Raw genomic sequence first — 27042 nt, forward strand, 5'->3', positions numbered from 1 at the left:
CATGCACACACACACACACACACACACACACACACACACACACGCAAGTGTCCATACATAGCGTTAAACCTCTATAGACCTAACAAACCGCAGCCTAGGCCATTATCAGTGCATCAACTCAGCCACCATAAAAAAAAATGCACGTGTGACTGATCCCGTTGTTTCTCCTGTCTAAATGGCTGACGGGCTTGTGCTGATGGCCGCTATGGGCAGTGGCAGGTGAAGGAGCGGTTTTCTTCTGCTGCGATGAAGAGGAACGACCACGGCTCAGAGCACACGGCCCAAAAAAAAGAAAAGACAGTCAAAGACATGAAAGATGGAGCGTTTGACCAGAGGGGTGCAATACATCAGCCCCAGTCAGAAGCACTGTTGGAGTTAAGGGGTGCCAGGTGACCCCCCCTAGATCAATGCGCTACCCTCCAAAGGACACAGCTGGGGGGTTTGCAAGCGCCATGGCAACCCCAGACTCGTGGCAGCCGCAGACTGAGGGATGCAAGCGTCATGGCAACCCCAGACTGAGGGATGCAAGCGTCATGGCAACCCCAGACTGAGGGATGCTAGCGTCATGGCAACCCCAGACTTGACCCATGGGCAGGTCCAGCGGGGATCCAGCGCACTGAATAATTCAGCCTGCGCTGTGCTGGTCATATCTCCCGCCTGCTCTGAGCTGTACAGCACAGTCGGTCCTCAGTACTATTCTGTCCTTCAGTGCGTCATGGTTTAGGCCTGAGAGATCATGTGACTGCCGCAAATAAATGGACAATTCAACTCGAGTTTTCAAAAGAGGGGCCTTGTCTTACCTGAGTGACTTACCTGAGCAGATTACCTGAGCGTCCAACCTGTGTGTCTTACCTGAGTGTCTTACCTGTGTGTCTTACCTGAGTGACTTACCTGAGCGTCCAACCTGTGTGTCTTACCTGTGTGTCTTACCTGAATGTCTTACTTGAGCAGCTTACCTGAGCACCACGGTGCTGTTTGCTGTAGATGTCCCGAGATCATGTTGGAGGTGCAGACAGCTTAGTGTCACCTCACCTTTCCTGGTGCCCAAGGAAAGTCTGAGACTGCGCGTCGCATAAGAAATCATTATACATGAATCTATCAGTCTGTGGAAGCACTGTAGCATATCCCTGAAGGTCTTCTGCATATTTTATCCTGTGCTGTGGAAGGAGGAAGATAAAAAGGGGAAGAGTGTGTGATGGGCGGAGTATCATGTTTTTTTCTGGAGAGTTATTAAACGCTGGTATTCATAGTGGTATTCTCATACTGATTTATTTCCTGCATGGAAACCAGTCCAGGATCAAGCTCACCAAAAACAGTTAATCGAACCCTTTCGATGATTGTTAAACTGGGGGAAAGGGAAACACGGATCAGCGGTTCTTTGTCTGATCCAGGGGTCGGGGCGTCGGCCATGCAAAGTGCAGTCTCCAAACCTGAGCGGTGCTGTGCTCACCGACCGTGACTAGAACGCTCGCATCGACCAACCGCGCCTCTGCACCGCAGACGGACAAGTGAACGCCGGAGGCACCGAACTTCCTGCCGAGAATCGGCCATTAAAAGAGGGGGCGGGGAGAGAAAAAAAAAAACAACGAGCTCTTCCAAATGCCGTGTGACTCACGGCAAGCGAGCGGCGGTGAGGAGCGGCGGCTCGTGAGCGAAGCGCGGTGCACCCGAGCCGGCCTCGGGGCGGCAAAAAACCACAGGGTCCGTCGCCACGCCGATGCCTTGCGTCAGAGAGAGGGAGGAAATGGCGCTGCGTTGCTCCGGGTGATGAACTGGTCTGACGCCGGGAGTTGGCCCCTGCTTAACCCTCTGATGAGTAGGTTTTTTTTTTTGGAATGTTTTCTCTTTTTTTTTTTCCTCTCACCCTAAAGTTTCTGAGTCAGTGTTCTAGAACTCAGAACGTTGCTTTCCGTCACCGGTAGTGACCGTGACATCAGCATTAGAATGTTCAGTTAAGAGCATTCTGATCAAGTGACCTTTGTGACCTCACACTTTAATGGGTCTTAAGAGAGCGGATAGCGCTGATTTCACACGTTCACCAGGCCTGATATTGATAGGCTGACGGTGCTACGACACATTCACCAGGCCTGCTGTGATAGGCTGGCGATGCTACGACACGTTCACCAGGTCATCTGTGATTGGCCGACGGTGCTATCGATGCATGAGTGAGGAGGTGGTGATAAGTGGGGGGGGGGGGTGGAAATTTATCTTTCACTGGGACTAGCCGGGGTGAGTCAGAGTGTCAGCATGGGGATGTGGTGTCAGATAATTCCGGAGAGCACCGATGAGATTGGCTGAAGAAGAAGATGGACGACACCCCTAGAAAGATGTGTTTTTTTTTTTTTCTAATCCACTTCGGAGATTAACAGATGAAAGATTCCCTGGCCTTTACACATCACCCGAAATTCCAAGCAAAGCATCCTCTTCGGGTCCGGAGCGACACAAACCCCAGACTGATTAATCCCCAGCTATACGTCTTCTGCCTGTAGAGCTGCCGTAGTCCCTCTGCGACCTTTCAGAATTAAAGACTCGCTCCCCTTCAGCCCCCTTTCAGACCGGTCACATGCCGAGGCGCAGGAGGCGCAGAGAATTAATTTAAAAAAAATTACTATTATTAATAATAATCCAGAAATATCCTCCCCTTCCTCTCCTCCGTGAAATCAAAGAAGAGTGGCAAATAATTATCATAAAAAGCACAATTATAAATATAATTGTCACATTAAATCTGCCACGCTGTTCTCTCTCATTATGAGCACAGCCGCGCAGAAGCACGTGTGTGTGTGTAGGTGCGTGAGTTGTGTGTGTGTGTGTGTGTAGTCTGTGTGTGTGTGAGTGTGTGTGTGTGAGTCTGGGTTGTGTGTGTGTGTGGTGTTGTGTGTGTGTGTGAGTGTTTGTGTGTGTGTGTTGTGTGTGTGTGTGTGTGTGTGTAGGTGCGTAGTGTGTAGTGCGTGGTGTGTGTGTGTGTAGTGTGTGTGTGAGTGTGGTGTGTGTCGTGAGTCTGTGGTCTTGTTGGTGGTAGAGCAGCGGCGGCGGCGGCGGTGGTGGAGGGGGGGGCGTGGTTAAAGCTGGGTGGGGCACGCAGGTGCTCTCTGGCTAATGAAGGGCTTTTATAACCCAGAGAGCTGCTCTGGGGCTACGAGGCCTGCCCCCTGTGGCTGATACAGAGAATACGCAGAACGTGTACTCCTGTGGGAATATGAGCTGCCATTTTGTTTTGTTTTTTAGTGGGTGGCAGTGTACTATAACGGGTAAGGAGTTTATATTGTGTCCTAAAGGTCACAGGTTCGATTCCCTGGTAGGACACTGCTGTTATACCCTTGAGCAAAGGTACTTAACCCGCATTGCTTCAGTATACATCCAGCTGTATAAACGGATGCAATGTAAAATGCTATGTAAAAAGTTGTGTGAATCGCTCTGTATGAGAGTGTCCGCTAAATGTAAAATGCCCGTGATGTTTTTTTCCTAAGCCTGAGATCCGGTGAAAACCGAAGCTCTCTCCACCAGAGACCGGCTGTCCGTTTATTTCGGTGAGCTTCGGAGCACGTCTGAGGCTGGGCTGTCCGTCGAGCATTAGGTGTCGAGAGCTCCCGCGTTTCCGTTCCTGCGATGAGCGATCGCAGCGCCTCGGGGAACGACGAGAGTGGATTTAAGGCTGTCGTGCCGAGTACCTATGGCACGGATGATTTTATTCATGTGCCTTAACAAAATTCATGAGAGATATTTAAATTAATGACTCTGCTCTCCTGTTTGCTGTGCATAGCAGTATATATAGATGATCTTTTGTTATAGGTTGTTAACCTTTTGTGATTTTACTTTTGTTTATTATGAGTGATTTATTATATTGTATTTACCGAAATCCACTGTGCTGTGTCTTAATGTAGAGACTATAGTTTTGGTGTATACTTTAGCATTGCATAATGTTGCTTTTACTTTATTGTATACAATCGAAAATTGTATAAAAACTGGCACCTGGAAAATTACTGCCGATATCTGTTTTGCAGAACTTAGAGACATAGACACGCTGCTCACTTGTCCCTGCTGGGTGTAACAATAGAGTGTCTATATTGGGTCTGCATTGCAGAACTAGTTTTAACAAATTTGTTGTTAATATCAGGGAATAACAACTCAAACTACCCATAACATTCAGTGTTGGGAATTTACATGACGTATTTTACGATACTGCACCAAAAACGGTCATTCTTCGAGTTGGTTGTGTAGAAACTGATCACTTTGTGTGTTAATAATTCATTTAAACTCCCAGGCATTTTTTTCCTCTTCTGGTCATATGCATATGCAACGTAATATCACCCTATCATCGCAGCTTGTTAATGATTGACAGCTTTTGTGCCTGGATGCTGACTGGCTTTGGAAAGATGCCTCACGTCCACCGATGAGAAGGTGATGAAATTTCCAATCCCCAAAACCTGGACAGGTCACTGACTTCACCGTGAACCTGTCAGTGTAATAGATTACTTATATCTTATGAGCAGTTTGTGTCAGTAAAAGAGAAGGTATTTACTAAGATTTCTAATTTTCTGTCATTATCTCATGTGAGCCCAGCGATCTCCAGAGATGATGATTATGAGATATATATTAAATTATGAAATTCAAAATTCAAGGAATATATTATAGAATATTAAATAATATATCAAAATATCCTTGGTGTAATAAAAAATTTAATTTAGTAAAATTACATGCTGTGCATTGTCTGGAATTTATGCCTAAAATGGAAAATGAAAATGAAAGTAATTAGGGGTAGCCAGTATTTTGTGTTTTATATTTTACCACATGGTTGAAATCTATCTAAGTTTATAACTGCCATGGTGACTGCAGCCTCTCTTTCATATCAGTGTGGCAGTGTTAGGTTCAGCTAAGTTCTTATTCTCTCATGCTAATAAGTGTGTGTGTGTGTGTGTGTATGTTTGTGTGTGTGTTTGTGTGTGTGCCTGTGTGTGTGCATGTCTGTGTATCTGTGTGTGCTTGTGTGTGTGTACATGAGAGGACGTGACTGTGAGTCAGAAGCAGCCGTAAGAGACACTTTGTACCTCCTTGCTAAACCCCACCCTCCCCTCCATCTCCCTGGCAACCAAAGGAAGCACAATGGGTACCTGTCGCCTGGCAACATGGCCTGGTATCTCCAAGGCACAGAAGTCATTGGCAGCGAGAGCCAGGAAGGGGCCTTGGTGCCCAGCAGACAGGCCTCTCTGCTGGTGTGTGTAAACAGGGCCTGGGTTTCTCAGACACTGCCGCTCAAACACACACACCCCCGCACCGGGTCAGCTGACAGGGTTACGCGGGCCGCTGTGGGACAGGCAGCCCCCGGGCTGCTTTATCCTCCAAGGAGAAGCAACCAACACACCGCCCCCACCCCCCCTCCATCCTCGGGAGAACGTCCTCAATTTCTGAAGTCCTTTCCTCTGGGGCAACGTGGACCAATGAGCACACTCCCATTCCAGAATGAAGGGGCTGTAGCCGCCCCCCCGGTGTGAGGTCACAAACGTGTGATTGGAATGTTCGTGACTGAACGTTCTAATGCTGATGTCACAATCGCTGCTGGTGATGATTGAGAGCAACAACACAGAGTGTCGAAAAAACATTACAAAAAAAGAAAAGAGAAAACAGCTCCTCTTTAAAGGGTTAAACCTGGACATGCAGCTGTGTCCTATGACACCGTTCTGGAGCCCATCCTCATGAGCTGATTTTTCTACTTGGGTGTGGGAGTTTTTTCTCACCACCGTTTGAGTGTTTTTCCTGCCACTGAGGAGTTATTTTTTTATTTTTTTATTATTTTTTACCTGAATTGCCCTCTTCTGAGGGGTTCACGCCTGGGTTTTGTTCAATTTTCCATTTCCGTTTCCTCAGTAAATCACCTTTGTGACAGTGTCTCGGCACTAAGCGCTCCACAAATAAAGTGAATTGTAAAAGTGAATTGAATTCAATTGAACTGAACTGAATTGAATTGAATAGAATTGAATAGCCAGATGCTTTAGACCAGAACTGCAGGACGCCAGCAGGAAATGCAAGTGTTTACCGATTCCTCTCTTTACAGGGAACCCCCGAACATGACACTACAACCCGCCCCCAAACGGGACTTCCCACCAGACATTGAGCAGGATCGGGGCTGCTGAAAAAGTGGAAAGACACATTGTGTTGTGCTTTTATTTGTACAAATTTGAAAGCCAATTAGAAAAATACAACAAAGCAGCTTAGTTCGCGTTAGGAATACTTACATGCATCACAGCATGATCTAACCCTTTAAGGTGTGAGGTCACAAATATGTGATTGGAATGTTCTTAACCGAACATTCTAATGCTGATGTCACAATCGCCTCTGGTAGTTGAAAGCGATGGAGTTCTAGAACACTAGACTTATTATTTAGAGAGAGAAAGAAAAACATTCCAAAAGACCTACTCATAAAAGGGTTAGCGCCATTGTAATAGCTCGGTTTTGTCTCCATGCGAGGGAATCGGTCCTACAGTCTGTCTCGTCAGTATTTTAAGAACCGTGAGTGAAAGCCCAGCGCTAGCTGTGTTGACAGCGTGACAGAGCCGGAGGTGACTCACGTTAGGCATGGGGGGGTTTGGGGTGGGGTGGGGGGGGGATGCGGCAGCCGTGACTTCTGCCGCGGCGCACGACGGAGCCGCACTTCTGCACGACTGTTTCTGCTCGGCTCAGGGATACGAACGATGTTCACGGGTAACCTCACAACGTAGCCCCACCGTAGCCTGTAAAACACCTTGGAAAATATAACCAGGTCATCAACCCTGTTGCCTTCCGTCATTCATCTGACAGTGGCTAAGTGGCTGTTGCTAGTGTTAGCGAGGGTGTTGAAGTGGGGGGAATAGTGGAAACCAGTACCTAGGGCCCCAAGGCAAGGGGGCAAAGCTGGAAGGGGAAGGGTGCCCACAGAGACTGCCTTTGCACAGGGGGCAGAATTTCGGGCCACTCCTGTGAGTGATAGAATTGCCCCGATGCTCTCCATCACTGTTCCGGTCCTGAGTGTCAGTGTCAGTGTCAGTGTCGGGGGTGCCACCGGTCTCTCGCCATCGCAGTGTCAGTGTTTACCCCTCACGCACCAACTGACTGACTGACGGATCCACTGACCCACTGACTGACCCACTGACAGGCTGACTGACTGACCGACTGTCACCCAGTGTCACGGTACGGAGCTCAGTGGTCCTCAGTGTCGCCGCGGAAACCTAGGGTTCAGCCTGGAGCAGCCAGGGAACGCAGAGGAGGAGAGGAGAGCGAGGGGTTCCCGGTCCACCCCAGCAGGCTCACAGTTATTTGGGCTGGAAGGGGGGACCGTGAAGAAGGGAATGCAGAGGAGGAGAGGAGAGGAGAGCGAGGGGTCCCTGGTCCACCCCAGCAGGCTCACAGTTAACACGCTGGCGGCGGCGTCTTTGCGCTCTAGTTCCCAGCGCGGGGGAGGTGTGACACGCCACACGATGTCAGATCTGTCTCCCGGAGCCCAGCCAAGCCAAAGGGGGGGGGGGGGGTTTGGGGGGGGCAGTGACATCATCAGGAGGGTGGCAGGGTGTTGGGGCGGGGCAGTGGCATCATCGGTGGGGGTGGGGCTTGGGGTGGGGCAGTGACATTGGGGGGGGCGGGGAAGGAAGTGGGTGGGCCTCGTCCAAAGGAGGGGGCTCAGCCTGAGTGGGAAAAGGGGTGCCCCCCCACCCCCCCCAAAACCTGCGGGACCCCTGTGCCAGGTGTCAGCGCTCAGAAACTCTGATCCTATTCCCGGCCCACTCCTCACTATTGCTCCCTAATTACTGCATGGCTCGTTTGGAAATGAGTAATTGCCACGTGTTTTTTTTTTTTCGTTTTTTTTTTTCTTCCTCCCTTAATGACTGCAAATTATGTACCATTATAGGCAATTTACTCGAGGTTTTCAGTTCTCGTCGCACACCGCTTGACATGGCGAAGTTTGAGGTTCTCCCGTCCTCTGTTTACACCTAGCTGGGAGCTCCAACGCTCCAAAAAAAAACACACAAAAAAATAAACCTTTATGAAGAAATGTTAACACGGTCTAGACTGATTCTGTTCCCTTTGTTGGTTGTTCCCTTTTTTACTGACAATTAATGTGGCAGGTATATTACCGTGGTGGGATTTTTTTTGTTCCCTGTGCGAATGACAGGGGTCCTTTCTGTAAATTGGTTTTAAATTGCCTCCCATTGAAGATGGGGCTGCCTGTTTACCACTGTAGCACACACAAAATGTCAGCCTAATACCTGCCAGAGGCTTCTGACTATGGCATTGGCTTATTTACATTTCTATTTACAGCTTTGTGCAGTGTGTGTGTGTGTGTGTGTGTGTGTGTGTGTGCATGCATGCGTGTGTGTGAATGTGTGTGTCTGTGTGTGTGTGTGTGTGTGTATGTGCATGCGTGTGTCTCTGTGTGTGTGTCTGTGTGTGCGTGTGTCTGTGTGTGCGTGTGTGTGTGTGTCTGTGTGTGTGTGTGTGTGTGTGTGTGTGTGTGTGTGTGGTTATGTATGGTGTGTGTGTGTGTGAATGTGTGTCTGTGTGTGTGTTCATGTGTGTGTGTGTGTGTGTGTCTGTGTGTGTGCATGTGTGTGTGTGCATGTGTGTGTGTGCATGCGTGTGTGTGAATGTGTGTGTCTGTGTGTGTGTATGTGCATGCGTGTGTGTCTGTGTGTGTGTGTGTGTCTGTGTGTGCGTGTGTCTGTGTGTGCGTGTGTCTGTGTGTGCGTGTGTCTGTGTGTCTGTGTGTGTCTGTGTGTGTGTGTGTGTGTGTGTGTGAGCCTGCGTGGAGGAGTCTTAATCCACACCAATGTGGCACATCCACTGTTCCTCTGCCAGGTCCTGAAATGTGTTGCTTTTTGTTTACAGCGTAGCTCCCTCTGCCTCCACGCTTTTGGGCTCTTACATTCGCTGCGAGATTAACGGGGGGGGGGGGTGTCCAAAAAAAAGCTGGAGCGTTCCCTGTGCCCAACCATCTGCCCAATCCCAGCTCTCCCAGCTCTGCTCCTTGCCCCCCGTCGGTCATGTGACCCCGCCGGTCATGTGACTCACATTTCTCACACACGAGCAGGCGGCCCTTTCTGAGCGCCGCTGCGATCGTCCGTTTTTTTTTGTTTTTTTTGTTGTATCGTCCAGATCGGCCTCGGGTAGTGCAGTCTGTCGAGCTGACGAGAAGGTCCTTCCAGCGCCCCGCGGGCTCCACCAGCGGACTGGACTCTGACCGCTGGGGGCCGTGGCCAAGATGGCCGCCTCTCCGCCCTGCGCTCCGCGGAATGTGACGGCTCTAGCGTTCTACCGCCGGAACTCTCGCTCCACCGTACGGCAGGGTGCGCCGGCGATAGATGTCTGTGGCTAGAGTTTTTGGGGGAGAGGGGGGTAGGGGAGTGGGGTGGAGTGCAGGTGTCTGGACCTCATACCCCCACAAAACCGAGCCCGAATCCAGGAGGACACAGAGACCAGAGAGAGGAGAGAGAGAGAGAGGAGAGGGAGAGAGAGAGAGAGAGGAGAGAGAGAGAGAGAGGGAGAGAGAGAGGGAGAGAGAGGAGAGAGAGAGGAGAGAGAGGAGAGAGAGAGAGAGGGGGGAGAGAGAGAGAGAGAGAGAGAGAGAGAGAGAGAGAGAGAGGGAAACGCTGATAAGAGAATGCTGATATATGAGATGGGAACAGCTGGCCGGAGAAGTCAGGGTGTCGTCACGTCGCGTGGTACGCCGGCTTAAATTACGACATCTGTCCTCACTCACTGTCTTGTCATGTGCACTCAGATGCGAGAACACTCATCCCCCAACACCCACCCCCCCCTCCGGGCAGCATGCACGTACTCCACCAGCTCTCAGCTCTGATTCATTTCCTCCCTCACCTGGCTTCTCTCTTTAATTCTTTAATCACCTCTTCCTGTTCCTGTTTATGTTCCTGTTTATGTCCTGTCATGTTCCTGCCTGTTCTGCCTGTCCCTGTCCCTGTCCCTCTTCCTGTTCCTCTTCCTGTTCCTGTTTATGTTCCTGTTCCTGTCCCTGTTCATGTTCCTGTTCCTGTCCCTGTCCCTGTTCCTCTTCCTGTTCCTGTTCCCAGCTCCCTCTTCTGTTCATTGTGCAGTCCGGGAGTTTGAGTGCAGGACTCCATCCTTGTCTGGATTCCTGAACGGGTCATTTCCAGTGTACCCCCCGCCCCCCTTCCCCGCACTTGGCAAATCACAGCCACTGAGTTAGAGTGAGGTGCCAAGCAGTGTGAGTAGATAATGGTGCCTGCTTAAACAAACAAAAAAAATAAAAATGTCCTGTGCTTCAATCGGCCTTGAATAATTAAAAGAGGGATATTATGCAACTGTGCTGGTGCCGAGTCTTTAAAAACATCCCTAATGCCCTGTCTGGTGTTCGGGCAGGACAGCATATTTAACTGGACCATTTGAATAACATCGCATTTCATTTTATAGCTTGAAATAGAAACCCAGTGAATTATGTTTTCAGCTGGACAAGCTGAGTCAACACTGAACAAATAGCAGCAGCACAAGCACACAGTATACATCTTAAATGAGTGCTGAGCTTCTCTGGGCTGAGGGTGCTCTCCTTGGTGCTGAAAAGACTGGAGAGAGAAGCTTCTGTGTGTGTGCATGTGCGTGTGTGTGCGTGTGTGTGTGTGTGTGTATGTGTCTGTGTTTGTGTGTATGTGTTTGTGTGTGTGTGTATGTGCATGTGTGTGTGTGCGTGCATGTGTGTATGTGTGTATTTGTGTGTGAGTGTGTGTGCACGTGTGTGCGTGTGTGTGTGTGATCTGCATGCGTGTGTGTGTGTATGTGTGTGTGTGATGTGTGTGTGTGTCATGCGTGTGTGTGTGTGTGTGTGTGTGTGTGATGGTGATGTAGTGTGTGCGTAGTGTAGTGTTAGCGTTGGGGTGTGTGTGTGTGTGTGTGTGTGGGAGTGTGTGTTAAGTGCATGTGTGTGTGTGTGTTGTGGCATGATGTAGTGAGTTTGTGTATAGTGATGGTGTGAGCTTGTGTGGTGTGTGTGTGTGTGATGTGTGTTGAATGTGCACTGTGGGTGGTGTTGTTAGAGTAGCGGCCGTATATTCCTGCCTCACTCATGCTGTTGCAGCCTTTTGCCCTCCAGGCTTCACTCGGGTGTGCTGCAGTTTGCTCTGAAGTGACTGTGGGCTCACCCCAGCGTCCCGGAGAGAAGCCCTATTTATCTCAATTTCTCCGCCCTTCACTCAGCGGAGGGGGGGCCACACGGTGCCGGAGCCTGGCAGCGGTGGAGGGGCGGGGATGGAGGGGCGTCTCTCATACCCAGCGTGTGCTCTACGCGCCTTAGCCGTTAGCACTAGCGCGCCCAACCGGAAGTCGCGTCAATAAAACAAACCCTCTCGGCTGTTCTGGGAATGGAGACGAAAACTTTATGAAGAAGGGGGTGCCTGGTTTTAACTTTTTTTGTTTTGTGGACTTTAGTGTTGTGCTGAAACTTTGGAAAGGAGAATGTGCTCAACGCTAAGCTCTCTCTCTCTCTCTCTCTGTTACTCTCTCCCTTTCTCTCTCCCTCTCCCTCTCTCTCTCTCTGTTACTCTCTCCCTTTCTCTCTCTGTCCCTCTCTCTCTGTTACTCTCTCCCTTTCTCTCTCCCTCTCTCTCTCTCTCTCGCTCTCTCGAATCGGTATTTGCAGATACTCTTATCCTGAGCGACAAAACGTAGTAACAGCATCGGGAGTAAACATTCAACACCGGCGGGGTCAATGATTAACCTCCTAGTGCCAGAAAGGCAGTAAAGTGCGCAGGCAGTGAGGAAGAGGCCAGAGAGCGTACATATACACTCTCTGCAGAGCACAGGGGCGGAGCCTGTGTCTAAACCAATACAAAGAGCAGGAGGAGAGCATCATAATATCGTTTATTTGTTTATTGAAAGGATCCCCATTAGCTGATGCCCTGAGAATCAACTACTCTTCCTGGGGTCCACACCTGACATACTGTAACACTAAGGTCCATGCGTAAGTGCATTGTGGGTACGTGATTGGTATGGATTTTAGCCCATCGCTAGGTGTTAAACAGGCCCAGCCCCCCCCCAGCCGCCCCCTGACGCCGTGACTTCCACTGAATTGCATCATGGGATATCAAGTCTAGGCCTGGCTTTCGTTTGGCCCTCATAAGTAGTCCCCCCCCTCCCCCCCCCCAGCTCTTCAGTAAAACCGTGTGTTTAACTGTACGCGACGCCCTCTACTCTAGCATTCTTTGAACTGCAGCTGTTGTGGCTCCTTGTGCCTACGTCCACACAATGAGGATCAGCGCACGTCGCACAGAGGAGAGAGGACAGCGAAGCTGAACCGAATGCTGGTTTGGTGCAGATCTGCTCCTGAACAGATGAGCGTGATAATTCGCACTGTGGTGTTAAATTAAGGAATCCGAGGGGAACCAGACTTCCAGCACCCCCCATCCCCCGCACCAAGATGGAAATCCTGTCCACAGCTCATTAAACCCAACTCCAATCAGACCTAGATTGCCATGCGGTGCATTGCAACCATATAGAAAGTGACAAAAAAAAAATTATTGCAGTAAATTGAGTTGTTCTGTGATGCGTTGCTGTGGAAACGGTGGGCGGAACTGGAAACGCATGCCAATTTCTGCATCTCAGCAAGGAATATGAGCAGTCCGTTCGCTGATTAAAATAATTCTTTCCTCATCTCCTGTGGCCATTGCCATGCCTTTTGAGTGATTCCAGAAGTCCTACACATCCTTCGCTAACCGTAGTTGGTTCAAAGGCAGATTTGGCTTTAAAAAAAAAAAAAAAAACAGTGACAGGAAAGAACAGGCAACAGCGCAGACAGGAACATGGGTTCTCACTGCACGTAATAGTGTTGGGTTTTAGGGGCGAGCTGCTTGGAGGGTTGAACTCGAGCTCGATGGTGGTGGAATAATTTGGGGCCCAAATTGCTGTTTGTCAGAGTGACTGCTTGAATAAGGCAATTTGCCTTCTGCTCCGCACAAGGGCGAGCTCTCCCCTGTGTAGGAGCACCGCGCAGAGGCATCGCTGAGGGCCGGACCCGAGGTTACAGCCCGCTCGTTATTATCATTCGGACGCTGCGACAAGGGCGTGGCGTGTCTTTGCTCTTTCCTCTACTGTCTTCTTTCTCACTCTCTCTGTGGCTCTGACCCTGATTTCCCTCTATCTCTTTTCTCTCTCTATCTCTCTCTCTCACACACACATTGCAAAAAAAAAAAAGCATTCCGTTTTTTTTTTTTGCAATGCATACTGTTTTTCTTCTTGTGAGTTTGTTATATTTTATTTTATTTCCTTTCTCTGCGAGTGGATGTTTTACTATTGCTATAATATGTAAATATGACGGCTTTATTTTCTCATTTTCTTTCTTTTGTTCTGTACAATAAATGAGATTTTGAAAGTCAAAAAAAGTCTCTCTCACATTCTCACTCTCTCTCTCTCTTTCTTGTTATCTCTCAATTTTCAATTCAATTCACTTTGTTTCTTTAGCATGAAAATATATTACGTTTGTATTGGCAGAGCGCGGCGGGTGGAACACAGAGCTAATACAAGTCACGTCGTCACGTTGGGAGGTAACGAAACGGACGAAGAGCAACGGCAGATCGGTGTCTCAACGCGCCCCTTCCTCCGGATCAACTCGGACCGCTTCTCGTCTGAATCTCCTTTCTTAGCCTCGCCTTGGTAGAGCTCTCTTCCCTCTCTTCCCTCTCTTTCCTCTCTTCCCTCTCCTCCGTCCTCCCTCTCTCCGCGCGCACCCTGGAATCAGTGCTTCCTTGGGGCCGCCCCCCCGACGTGGTTGGGTCCCCCGAGGGGATCACATGACCAGCAGTGTTCGGTGTTTACGGGGCGGGGGGGGGGGGGGAGGGGGGGGGGGAGCAGGTTGGCTGGGCGTCGGTAATTAGTCTGCCAAACTGCCACACAGCCCACCACTTCTCAGCTAATAAATTGCGTGCTGTCCAACTTCGTGGTTTATTTATTTATTTATTTATTTTTACTTTCTTTTTTTAGAAACAGTAGTCAGGCATAAAAAAAAAATATCTCACACATTAACGTCCCTGGCTAGTTTGTTTTTGTTTTTCTGGGGGGTTTTTTTAAAGTCGGTTGTCCATCATTCTTTTCACCACCAAAGGGCTTGGCACAGGCACACCCAATATCACACCACATACGGCTGTTCTCTCTCTCTTTCTCTCACTCTCTCTGTCTCTCTCCCTCTCTCTGTCTGTGTCTGTATTCTTTGTCTCGCTGTCTTTGCCTGTGGCGGTTGTTTGGGTTTTTTTTTTTTTGTTGTTGTTTGGTCTGTTTTTTTCTTTAAGTTCTGCTATTTCTGTGTTTGAGAAATTTCCCAATAAAAGGGGTGAAAATCAAAAATCTCTTTCTCTCGCATGCTCTCTCTCGCTCTCTCTCTCTTTCTCTTTCTCTGTCTCTCCCTCGCTCTCTCTCTCTTTTTCTCAGACTTGTTCTGACTGACTCTCCTCTCCTCTCCTCTCCTGTTCTCTCCTGATTCAGAACCCTGCGCATATTCCGTGTAGCGGGATCAAGAAAAACACTGCAGATGTGAAATCGCTTCTGATGAGCCGATGCTAGAAGAGCAATTTGCACACAACCTGTTCCGCTCGTACGGAATCCACCTGAGATTTCCTTCATGTATCACCCTCCCTGCTTTGTCTGAATTCATTGCACAGGAAGGATACAGATATTGCCTCATGCTTGCTTTTATGTGTGTGTGTGTGTGTGTGTGTGTGCGTGTACATGTGTGTGTGAGTGTCTGTGTGCTTGTGTGGGTCTGTGTGTGTGCGTTTGTGTGTGTGTGTGTGTGTGTGTGTGCGTGTGTGTGTGTGTGTGTGTGTGTATATACATGTGCGTGTCAGTGTGTGTGTGTGTGTGTGTGTGATGCGTGTCATGTGTGTGTGTGTTGTGTGTTGTGTGGTCTGTGTGTGTGTTTGTGTGTGTGTGTGTGTGTGTGTGTGCATGTGTGTGTGTACGTGTGTGTGTGCGTGTGTGTATGTATATACATGTGCGTGTGAGTGTGTGTGTGTGTGTGTGTGTGCGTGTACGTACGTGTGTGTGTGTATGCGTGTACATGTGCGTGCGCTTGCGGCTGATGGGTTTCTGCGAGGTGTACCAACACTGAAGTCTCCAGTTTTCCGAGCATCGTTTTGGGAAGCAGCAAACTGATGCCTGTAGCTACGACCGAATACAGTCGCTTTATGTTTTCATTTTAGTTCAGAAGTGTCTGGAAGGTAGAGAATGGTGCCGACGGAATTCCACAAACTGCGATAAGCTCTTATCTCGCAAGCGAGCATCCCAGCTTGCAGTTAAAGTCAAAAAACAGAATTAGACACCGCTCCAAACTAAGAGGAACAGACACACAAGCACAAGAGGCGTACAGCCCTGAAGACCTGCTTTACATCAGCTCTGAAGTGAGGCATAACTGACTGAGCTCTTCCTCCAACTGGCATTTTTCTTGCGAGGGAAATACCAGCTGTTTCTGAACGCCGAATGTAGTGATGTACTGAACACACGCGCTGCTATAACTGGTGCTAACTCGTTGGTCGAGGTCTGCGAATGCTTTTAGCTCATAATGAATCGCTCTTTAAGACACAGTCCTTTCTTACGGCTCGATATTGACTGAAGCAGTTCTTAAGTACCCTTCTCAGGTCCCTGGGAATAAAACTTCCAAACAATCTATTCCACAGGCCCTCTTCCGTGATCAATATGTTGTGCTACAGTACTGCCCGGCTGGTCCTTCAGAAACATTCATCTCTGCATAGTGAAGCATCTGTCTCTGTCTATTAACCAATGATATCGCACTCTTACATACAGGCTGAAGGTTGCCGCTGCAAGAATGATTTTGCTGGTTTTTCAGGTTACACTCGTGAGAGTTAGGCGATATAAGCTCATTCCAATAATCAATCATTGGGTGCTTTTTAGAGCCACTTATTTTGTTGTTAGGGTAATGAGACTCATCAGTCTTTACAGGTGTCTTGAGTTGCTCCCCCCCTCCTTCCCTAAACACAGGTTTCCCAGGGTCTGCTCTCCGCAGAAGTGTGGGGGGGGTGGTCTAGGTGCTGTTGAACTGATGAAGTCCAGCGCCCCCCTCTCCTTGCCCTGAGCGTGTCCCGTGGGAAGCAGTTCCAATTTAAACTCTCTCTCTACCCGCCTGTGCTTCAAGGTCAAAACAGCCCCTGTGCCAGAGCTGGACCCCCCCATCCCCCCCACCCCACCTCCTCTCTCCACCCCAGAACCCCCCAACCCCACCTCCTCGCTTTCCTGTCCAAGCATCGGTGATGGCTAGAGGAATTTAACCCTCTAGGGTGTGACATCACAAGTATGCGATTGGAATGTTGACCAACCGAACATTCTGATGCTGATGTCACAGTCACTACTGGTGACTGAAAGCAGTTCAGAGTTCTAGAACGCTGACTTAGGATTTTGAAGAAAAAAAACTGCACTGCAGGTTTTTGTTTATTTTAAGGAGCGGAGGTTTTTTTGGGGGGTGGGGGGGGGAGTTTGTAAGGAGTTTTTATTTATTGTTATTGTTTATTTTTTGCTACTTACTGGCTGCTCGGAGAGCAGAACCCGTTAGGAGCCTGACGATGGTGCAGGTCTGGCTGCTGACCGAAAGCACGGTGGAATCAGTGGACCAGGGCAGGCGCTCTCAGCCTGTCACCCCAGGGCTTGTATATCATAGCCTGTGGTTGCCTGGCGCTGGCCCTGTGGGTCTGCAGCCCTCGTTAGTAAAGGCAGCCTGATTTATTAATTACACGCACCCCTTGTGAGGTGCCTGCCCTGCCCTGCACACCCCTCGACCAAAGCCAGTCCTGAGCAGGGAGTCATGTGTCCTGGAGTAAACATGGAGTGTGTGTGTGTGTGTGTGTGTGTGCGTGCGTGCGTGTGTGTGTGCATGTGTGTGTGTGTGTGTTGTGTGTGCTTGAGTGTGTGTGTGTGAGTGTGTGTGTGTTGTGTGCATGTGTGTGTGTTTTTGATGTGTGTGTGTGTGTGAGTTGTGTGTGCGTGTGTGTATGTGTGGTGCTTGTGGTGTGTGTGTGTGTGTATGTGTGTGTGCTTGTAGAAGTGTGCGTGTGTGTGTTGAAGTGTGTGTGTGTTTGTGTGCATGTGTGTGTGTTTGTAGAAGTGTGTGTGTGTGTGTGTATGTGTGTGTGCTTGTAGAAGTGTGTGTGTGTGTGTGTGTGTGCGTGTATTTGTAGGAATGTGTGTGAATCTAGTGCACAGAGGAGCCTAAGGCAGCTGTGTTACAGGAATTGTGGGGAAAGAACAGGCCAGGGGGTGACAGTGGACATGCTGGGTGTCAGAAGCGCTAAGACCCGTGTCATAGAGATGGATGTGCGATACGAAGCCGGCCATGAGGTAGAAACTGTCTGAACTCGAACCCACCTTTTCAAACTCTGCGAGGGGGTGGGGGGGGGGGGCGTTATCCATCATTCATGCGCACGTAGTGTTGAGCGAGTGTGTTTTATTCATCAAGGTCCAGATTGCCTGCAGCAATATAACAGAGAGAAATCCCAAACCTCCATTCCCCCCCCTCCACCCTCACCCACCAGAAACTCGCCATATCAAAATCTGACAGATGAACTAGCAGTTCTGCGCAAACAGAACTGGGCTTGGAGAGACTCTGGGAGAAACAGAACTGGGTTTGGAGGGACTGGGAGAAACAGAACTGGGTTTGGAGGGACTGCCCAGAATATGTATGGCATCAAAGGAGAGGGTTTGCCTACTCACTGGGAACTGTCTGCATTGTGATAATGTATTATACAGCTGTACACACACACACACCCAAGCACACGCCCACACCTACACACCTACACACACACACACACACACACACACGCACACACATGCACACATGCGCACACACACACACCATTTCCTCCACACAGAGAAACAAGCTCTAAATGAGCTTTTTCAGCCAGGCAGATCGAGACAATGAAACGCTGCCTGGTGCATGAATGGCCTGCACTTAGCAACAGCACCCAGGTTGTGTATAAAATTGCTTCATTGAGCTTCTTCCTGTTGATGTCTTCATGGCGCTTTTTGTGCTTCTCTTCTCTCTGAGCACGCCTATTACATGCTAATTGAACATGCTAACCACCCACCGTCCCCCCGCCCCTCGCTCCTCGCCCCCGCCCCCGCCCCCGCCCTCGTGCTCATATGCCTCATTAACTCACACTGGTTCCTGCGTTCCAGCTTTGCTGATGAACTGCTCAAACATCCGTTCGCTTTGCAGGCCCGTTTGACAACGTTCTGGCGACACTGTTGTCCCGTCCCAAGACTTTTGGGGCCCTAGGCAAAAAATTACTTGGGGGGGGGGCTCTAAGCGAGAAGGCAGGGCCCTGGGCCAGGAGGCGGGGTCCTGGGCGAGAAGGCGGGGTCCTGGGCGAGAAGGCGGGGTCCTGGGTGCAGTGCCTGATCTTCCCAGCGGGAGGGACAGCTCTGCATGAGTGGAGACTGTTCTCAGAATACCTCTGTGTTTGCAGGAGAAAAATATTTACTTGCATAGCTTAGAAAGCCTTTGACAGATTCTCTACCCTTCAGTGTCGCCCGTTTGCTTTTATCCGACAGCAAACATTCCTGCCTTTCTTCTCTGAGTGTTTTGTGCGGAGCTCATAAACAGGGCACTTATTGTTGATTTCTGGAAAAACGGTCAATACTTGCACTTACTCATGTGATTTTAAATCTTTCATTTTTTTTTTAAATCGTAAATGTTTTGGCTGGATGCACCGAGCTCACGAAACTCTCCGGTCCCTGGGTGCTGTGGTGCTTAGCGTGTCACAGCCCACACGCTCCCTGGGTTCGCAAAAACGTTTTTTTATTTACTTATTTATTTCCCAGAGAACCGTTTCTGATAACCTTTGAAATCCATAAGCAATGCTGTGAGACGCACAGGGCGAGGGAAGAGACTGCGGGAATGGGGGCCTTACAATCGGAGCCAAAAAAAGCGCCAGTCGTCCTGTTTCATAGCATCTCAGGCAGAAAGCGAGCTTTTTCCCACACAGGCCAACCTACACTGGCCCCTACACTGGCCCCTACACTGGCCCCTACACTGGGCCCCTACACTGGCCCCTACACTAGGCCCATACACTGGCCCCTACACTGGGCCCCTACACTGGCCCCTACACTGGCCCCTACACTGGCCCCTACACTGGCCCCTACACTGGGCCCATACACTGGCCCCTACACTGGCCCCTACACTGGGCCCATACACTGGGCCCCTACACTGGCCCACACACTGGCCCATACACTGGCCCCTACACTGGGCCCATACACTGGGCCCCTACACTGGCCCACACACTGGCCAACACTGGCCAACTGGGCCCATACATGGGCCCTACACTGGACCCACACTGGCCCTACACTGGCCCCTACACTGGCCCTACACTGGCCCATACTGGGCCTACACTGGGCCCTAACTGGGCCTACACTGGGCCCCTACACTGGCCCACTGGCCCTACACGGCCTACACTGGCCCTACACTGGCCTACATGGCCCCTACACTGCCCTCACTGGCCATACACTGGCCCTACACTGGCCAACACTGGCCCTAACTGGGCCCTACACTGGCCTACATGGCCATACACTGGGCCCTACACTGGGCCCCTACACTGGGCCCATACACTGGCCCATTAAAGGCCTGAGTGGAAGCACTGCCCCTCTAATGCCCCTCGCCATCGGACAGAAAATGCCGGCTGTTTGCCGACAACAAAAAAAACGGAAGTACAAATGGCCTGTTCATTACAGCCGAGAGCAAATAAATCAGCAAATATCCGCTTTTCTCAGAACGGGGAGCTGAAAGCATACGGCCCCCCCCCTCTCCACGCCCCCCTCCCCATCCCCCACAGAAATCAGAAATGAAACATCCTTTTTTTCCCCCCAAAGATTTCATTTACAATTCATAACGTGTATAAATCACGGGGCATAAAATATTTAAGGCCTGCATTAAATGCACTTTTCTCACATACAGTACTGTTTTCCAAACGACATGGTAATAACGTTACCCATGGATACGTGTAATTCAAATCAGACTGGCAGAAAAAAGTCTTATTAAATGATAAACTGTAATTTGAATACGGAGCTGATGTGTCACTTCGGATCTTCTGTGTGCTCACCACACGGTGTTTGCATGTGAGTGCGGACTTTAGAAAGCTGGTGATTATCGTGATGGCGTCAAGGCAACGCTTCGGAATGCAGTCCTGTTATGAATGCTTAATAGAGCTCGAAGCACGTCTCACACGTTACTGCAAACACATTTTCGCCGTACATTAGCAAAGGTTGCTCAACATGATACCACAGTACAGAGCAGATCAATATAGTAAGCATATATAATCTTATAATAAGGTAAATTGTTTGACTGATCACTGCACAGCAGTGAAAGTGTATTATAGTATTCACGCCCTACCAAATGGACAGGGTAAGGTTGTATTTGTACAGGGAGAATGTATGTGTGACACTGGAAGTACACTTATTACCTAACAGGTTGCAGGTTTGATTCCCTGGTAGGGCACTGTAGCAAGGTACTTAGCAGACGGCAGTGTGGTATAATGGGCAGGTCACAGGTTCAATGGTACCCTTGAGAATGGTGCTTAACCTGCGGTGTATATCCAGCTGTATGAATGGAAACTATATTTTTTTAAATGAAAAAAGCTGTGTAAGTCACTCTGAATGCCCATAGTGTACAGGAGTGTAATGGAAGTACCTTGAAGTAAGTAAGAATCTTGTACTCTGTATTTGTTACACACTTTCTCCTGTGGCAGTGCAGGGTAGCTTGGGCTGTGTGAGTTGTCTGCTCTGATATACAGTGCAGTGTGTGTCAGTCACTTTTGTGAAATGGTTTTCCAGCCCGTACCCTGTGGAAAGATCAAATCAAAAAGTCTGGGGAGTGACGTAGATCAGTCGACTGTGTACGGGTGAGTGATACTGAAAATATATGTTTGAAAGTTTTCCTCTCATTAAAAGATGAAGGAAAATCTTGCTCAAACGCTGTAAATTAATGGAATGCCATGACTCATTCATGTATAATTTCGTATATAAATTTAATTTGGAGTCAGCCGGAACATTTCGCAATTGCATTAGCTACTCTTCAGTAACCTGCGTATCGCTGGTATACGTGCATATTAATCTTATATTAATATAAAGGTCACTCACCATCGCCTTTATTCCCACCTTTAGAGTACAGTGCTTTCAGAAGGGTTCCACCCCACATTAATTATTAATTATGTTTTGCTTTGCTGTGCTGCAAAGTTCTCTCTATAATGTCAAATTTCTACAATACAATGTCGAATTCTCGGTAATGTCAAAAATGCTAAAACCGAATAAATCTCTTTGGAATTATTTGCGAAACAAAAAACGTTAAAATGATTCAACTGATGAGTATTCATGCAGATGTGTGTTGTTGTAACACACCCTTTGTGTTCTATGGTTCTCTATTTTGCAAAAAAAAAAAAAAAGAAATCCCAGATTTGTAATTATTCCTAAACCTATAATTAGGCTTGGGTTTAGAATCAGGGTTTGGGTTTAGGATTAGGGTTAGAGTTCGCAAAATTATTAGCGCTGGGGTGTCGGCACGTTTAGGGTCGCGTTCAGGAGTGAGTGAAAGGGTTAACCTTTGATTTGAATGCCTAAATTATTTCACTTAAGGGGTGTATGGTCTTGTGTGTTTCGTTAGTTTCTTTTCAGTGAAATAATTTTTTAAAAATAAATCACTTCAATCAGATTTTTCTAGTATTTCCTTTGTTGAATTGATGGTACTTAGTTTGTTTTTCATCCTAATTTCATTTTAGGTCTTAATTTTTAATAGAAATACCCCATATTTGAGATGACTCATAGGCATATATGTTGAGGCACTTGGGAGAGAGTTAGAGTGACCCGTGGTAATCTCCTTTTAATGAATTCGGTGTGTAGCATGGAAGAAAAAACCTGAAGTGTGTCAGCGCACAACTCAAACACAGTGGTCCTCCATTCCACATGGTCCACACTGTTTATCTGCAGTGGAAGGGTATAATCAATCAGCTTATAATTTCATGCAGAGTTTGAAAATATAAGTCCTGCCATGCGTTTCTTCCAGTTAGAAACTCAGCAAGGTGATTCGCTAATGGTGCGCGAGTACGGTTACGCTGTCGGTCCCGGGTTCGATCCGCTGGGCTTTCTGTGGAGTTTACACGTTCTCCCCATGGCACATGTGAGTTTCCTCCAGGTACTCCAGGTTGCCCCCCGCAGTCCACTGACAGGTTAGGCTCCTGTAGGGGGGTGGGGGGTGGGGGGTGTGGCAGCAGACATTAACGGGGCGTTGAGTTTAGATGAGGCAGACTTCTCTATATAAATAAAGGTTAATGAAGTAAAAAAAAAAAAACCTCCTGGCTGAAGAATTGTGCTAATTAGCAAAACCAGGTGATTGGAGCGAATTACCGGGGAGTGCTTTTACTTCCAGGCTTTTGGGCTTTCCAGCTCCGGTTTCACCCAGATCCGGGGGTCCAGGTGCACCTCCGCAGTCAGCGCAGCCCGGAGGAGGGACGGGGCGATCTCAGGCGGGGCAGCAGCCGAGGTCTCACGCCGGGCTCGGTCTGAAGCGTCCGCTCTCAGCAATTTGGGTTCTTTTTCGGGCTCAGTACGGGAAAGTCTAGCGTGCAGAAAGATCTCCTGTGCACAGGAAGCGCTGCACGTCTGAGCGCCAGATTCCCTCGCGCCCGCAGGTTCACAATGTTTTATAAAAATAAAAAAAATTAAGAAAAAAGCAAATTCAGCGGTTGGGTGCTCAATTTACCATCCCTGCAGCTCAACGAGACATCGCCCCGGCACACAAACAGAACGTAACGCAGAATACCAATGAGAGAGCATCTTACAAAAAAGGCAGATAAAACGCTTTTTTTTGCGGCGCACACGGCCAGCCACAAACGCGAATGTCTTGACTGAGTGAGTGACTGAGTGTTGAGTGGTGAAGTCACACCGTTGGTCGGCGATCAGTTGCCAGGTCCATACATTACTTACATACATTACATGGCATTTGCAGACGCTCTACCAGAGCGACTTACACAACTTCCTAGCATTGTACATTGTATCCATTTATAAGTGGGTATATACTAAGCATTCGGTTAGTACTTGCTCAAGGGCACAACGGCAGTGTCCTTACCCGGGAATCGAACCTGCGACCTTTCGGTTACAAGCCCAGTTCCTTACCCACTGTGCTACACTGCCGCCCTATAGGTCCAGCCGTACGCTAGGTTTTGACCTGGTCTTTTCTGATCCTCTGTCTACCGTCAGCGTTGTTTTGCATCGGGTGCTTTTTCCGCGAGCAGCAGCGCCGGTCTGACTGTAGCGACCGGTCGCTAATGCAACTCTGAAGCGCGTGATTGGGGGTAATCAGGCCCTCTGCATCTCGCTGCCCAGCAGCTCAGCTGATAGGTGCTGTCGGCAGGGTCGCGTTAGCCGTGATGCATTTCTGGACCGGCGGCGGAACGGTTAGAGACCAGAGGGCCCGGCAGGAAGTGCGTGGGCCTGTGATTACTGGAAACTCATCTGGGGTGGGGGGCACTATGACCAGAAATGAAGACACTGTATTGCTCTCTCTCTCACACACATTCTCTTTCTCTCTCCCTCTGTCTCTCTCTCTCTCACACACATTCTCTCTCTCTCTCTCTCATTTCTCACTCACTAACACACAAACATATACACACACACACACACACACACACACACACACGCACACACACGCACACACACCCTGTGATAGGGAAGCTGAGGAGAGGACAGGCGAATGTCGGTCCGCCGGGGTGTGAAATGAGAGAGGCCTTCGCCGGTTTCGCTCAACCGCTGCGTCACCTGAGCGTGTTCTCCTGCGACGCGGTTCGCCGCCGCCGCTGGGACAGGATCGGACGCGGTCGCTAGAGAAGGGGGGGGGGGCGGGGGATGAGGCTTCAGTGAAACCAAAAACGTTGTGGTTCATTATGCAACCCTCTGTGGTTGGTGGGAAAAGAGTCAAAGCCCCCTGACTGAGTTCCTTTTGCCCGACAAAGAACCCTTGAATTAGACAAGGTTCCTCTACAACTGGGCCTCTCCACCCTGTTCCTGGAGCTCTACCATCCTGTGCATTTTCATTTCAACCCTAATTTGGCACACCTGATTCTATTATTTAGCAGCTCAATGAGATCTCTAGCTGTAGAATGAGCTGTGCTTTCTTAGGGTTTGGGTGAAAACCTACAGGATGGTAGATCTTCAAGAGCAGCATTGGGCAGCCCTGCTCTAGCTCTTGAATGAGGTGTGGCTTTGTTAGGTTTACAGTGAAAACGTACAGGATGGTAGATCTCCAGGAACAGGGTTGGGCAGCCGTGCTGTAGCTGCTGAACGAGGTGTGGCTTTGTTTGGGTTACAGTGAAAACCCGCAGGACGGTACGATCTCCAGGAACAGGGTTGGGCAGCCCTGCTCTACGGAGAGACAAAGGAGTCTTGCAGAACCCGTTTCTCCTGAGAGCGCATTTGGCCTTTCATCCTGAGCGTGTGGTTTTTTCCCCGAGTCGGGCTGGCTGCGTGATAAAAGGCGGCGTCTCTCACAAGTCGTGTTCGCTCGGCCCCTCGTCCACGCTGATTGCCTTCCGCTCCGCGCGACGTGCTCAAACGAAGCGTACCTGATGCTCTGTCTCCTCCGCTTTCTCGCCCTGTCTCTTTCTCGCTCCCTCTCTCCACGCCTCGCCCTGTTTCTCTCTCTCTCTCTCTCTCTCTTTTTTTTTTTCTCACGGAGCGGTCGAGTCGATATTCGCGGGATGGCTCCCGAATCACGCTTCTCCTTCAAAGATTCTGTTACTGCCTCTTTTCTCTCTTCTCTTTTTTTTTCCTTCTCTTTTTTTCTTCTTTTTTTTTCTGTTCACTTTCCTGCCCTCCTGCCTGGCTTAATTATGTCACCTGAAGGCCTAAAAAAAATTAACTTGGCTGCAGATCAGAAATCAGAATTTTCTTTTTCTTTTCTCACACCATCCCCATCCCTATTCAGTGCTGTCTGCCCATGAAATATTAAACAACCCCCCCCCTCCACCTCCGCCCCCCACCTCCCCCCCCCCCCCCCCGGGACCAGGAATTGATTACCGAATGGACTCCAGCTCATATGTGTGCATTGAGAAGAAAGAGCGATAAATAAACTGTTTGCTCTGCGTCCGTCCGCTTTTATGGCCCCCGGGCCCTTGTTCCGCGGCGTCTGCACCCGGCGTCGATCTGGGACGGCCGCCAGCATGCGCCGGTTCTCCTTCCGCAAGGTTCCGTCCCTCATCCCGCTCCTCCCGCTCCGTGGCGTTCCCTGAGGCGTGACCCGGAGCGCCGAGCTGAGGAAGACGAAGACCGATCGTGTGTGTGTGCGTTTCTTTTTTTTTTGTGTCGTAGTTAGAAGCGTTTGTCTAATTAGCGACAAAGTAGCGGGTGTGTAACTGCAGCTGCCCAGCGGTCCGTAACCGAGAAAGTTTTGCGTTTTTTTAAAGTTTAATTTCTTCTGAAAGAGGGAGAAAGAGAAAAGCAGAGAGGCCCTTCTGATCTTTAATTGATGCTCGGTCCTCCCCCCCTCTCCGCTACTCTCCGCTGATATCACGTCCGGTTTTGTGATTAATTAGCGTGGTCGTGTAGTGTATCCGCAAGACCCCGTGTGTGTACGAGGACCCGGTCGTCTGCGCTTCTGCCTGTCCTAATTTCTGCTCTGAAAGCCCCCTGTGGACGACCCGCGGACTTCAGAATCCTTCTCAGGTGCTACGGCGAAATAAATGACACCCACTGCTACTCCAGCGATTTCCAAAGCGGCAGGTTGCAAAAATGTAATTTACTATTTTTTTTTGCAATGGTGGGCTTTGGAGCCGCAGAAGTGCAGGATTACATTTCTCTGTGCCCAAGAGAAAAGTGCTTAACCTGATTGTTTGAGTAAATAGTAAATTTTGAGCTGCCTAAGAGGATTATGTCTAATAAAAAATTAGAGCGAATGTAAGTCGCTCTGGATGAGAGTCTTTGATAAGACAATTAACAATGTAATGTCATGTTGTGCTTTGTTGTCTGAACAGACACCACCCCCCCCGCGCCCCCACAAACCACACCACCCACACACCACACACACACTCCACAAAACACACAACAATGCACTCACACTCACAAAGCACACACTGTCTCACACACACACACACCCCTCACACACACATGCACGCACCACTACACAACGCCACACTTCCACACCACACACACACACACACACACACTCTCTCTCTCACACATACACACACGCACACACTGAGACACTCACACCCTCACACATACACACACACACACACTGTCTCACACACACACACACACACCCCTCACACACCCTGGTACTGACCCCTCTCTCTCTCTCTCTCTCCCCCTGACAGACAGTAACTTCGTGCTGGGGAACGCCCAGGTGCAGTCGCTCTACCCGATCGTGTACTGCTCGGACGGCTTCTGCGAGCTGACGGGCTACGCCCGGGCCGAGCTCATGCAGAAGAGCTGCGCGTGTCACTTCCTGTACGGCCCGGAGACCAGCGACCCGCACACGGCCCAGATCCAGGGGGCGCTGGACGAGCGCAGGGAGTTCAAGACCGAGCTGGTCTTCTACAAGAAGGGAGGTGAGCGAGCCCCAGCCTGCCATAGCGGTAGAAAGTGCCGATAATTTTGTGATGGAAATTTGAATCGGACCGTAAGGATCTATGACCTTCCCGTGGAGGTCAGAACAGCTGAGACCCTGATCACCTTCAAGCGACGACTGGAGACTCACCTCTTCAGGCTGCACCTCTCCCCATCCCTCCGTACCTCCCCGTAGTCTCTAATTGACTATGAAAGCTTAGGTTTGTAGCTAGGTAAGCTGTTAATATTAGTTTATTTTAGTTATTGCACTCGTGCCAACTTAATTATTGCTTGTATTATTTGCATAGACTGCTTTGTTCCTGCTTTTGTTTGTGTTGATCAGATTAACCTACAGGGTCCAAGTTAAACTACGCGGTCGTTTCCTGCACTTGGAACTGTACTTCTCTCTAGGGTTTTCGACACACTTGTTCCTGGTTATGGTTATACATTTTGTTGTACGTCGCTCTG

General features: G+C 49.4%; 1 protein-coding gene across 1 annotated transcript in view; it reads left to right on the forward strand.

The window, feature by feature from the left end:
• kcnh3 (potassium voltage-gated channel, subfamily H (eag-related), member 3) overlaps positions 1-27042 on the forward strand; it is a 135978-nt gene that overhangs the window by 49899 nt on the left and 59037 nt on the right. The window contains exon 3 of the mRNA XM_064329844.1: positions 26343-26576. Coding sequence (XP_064185914.1) covers positions 26343-26576 — 234 coding nt within the window. The remainder of the gene's footprint in view (positions 1-26342; positions 26577-27042) is intronic.

Source organism: Anguilla rostrata, chromosome 3 (assembly GCF_018555375.3).
Source record: "Anguilla rostrata isolate EN2019 chromosome 3, ASM1855537v3, whole genome shotgun sequence".
Classification (NCBI taxonomy): domain Eukaryota; kingdom Metazoa; phylum Chordata; class Actinopteri; order Anguilliformes; family Anguillidae; genus Anguilla; species Anguilla rostrata.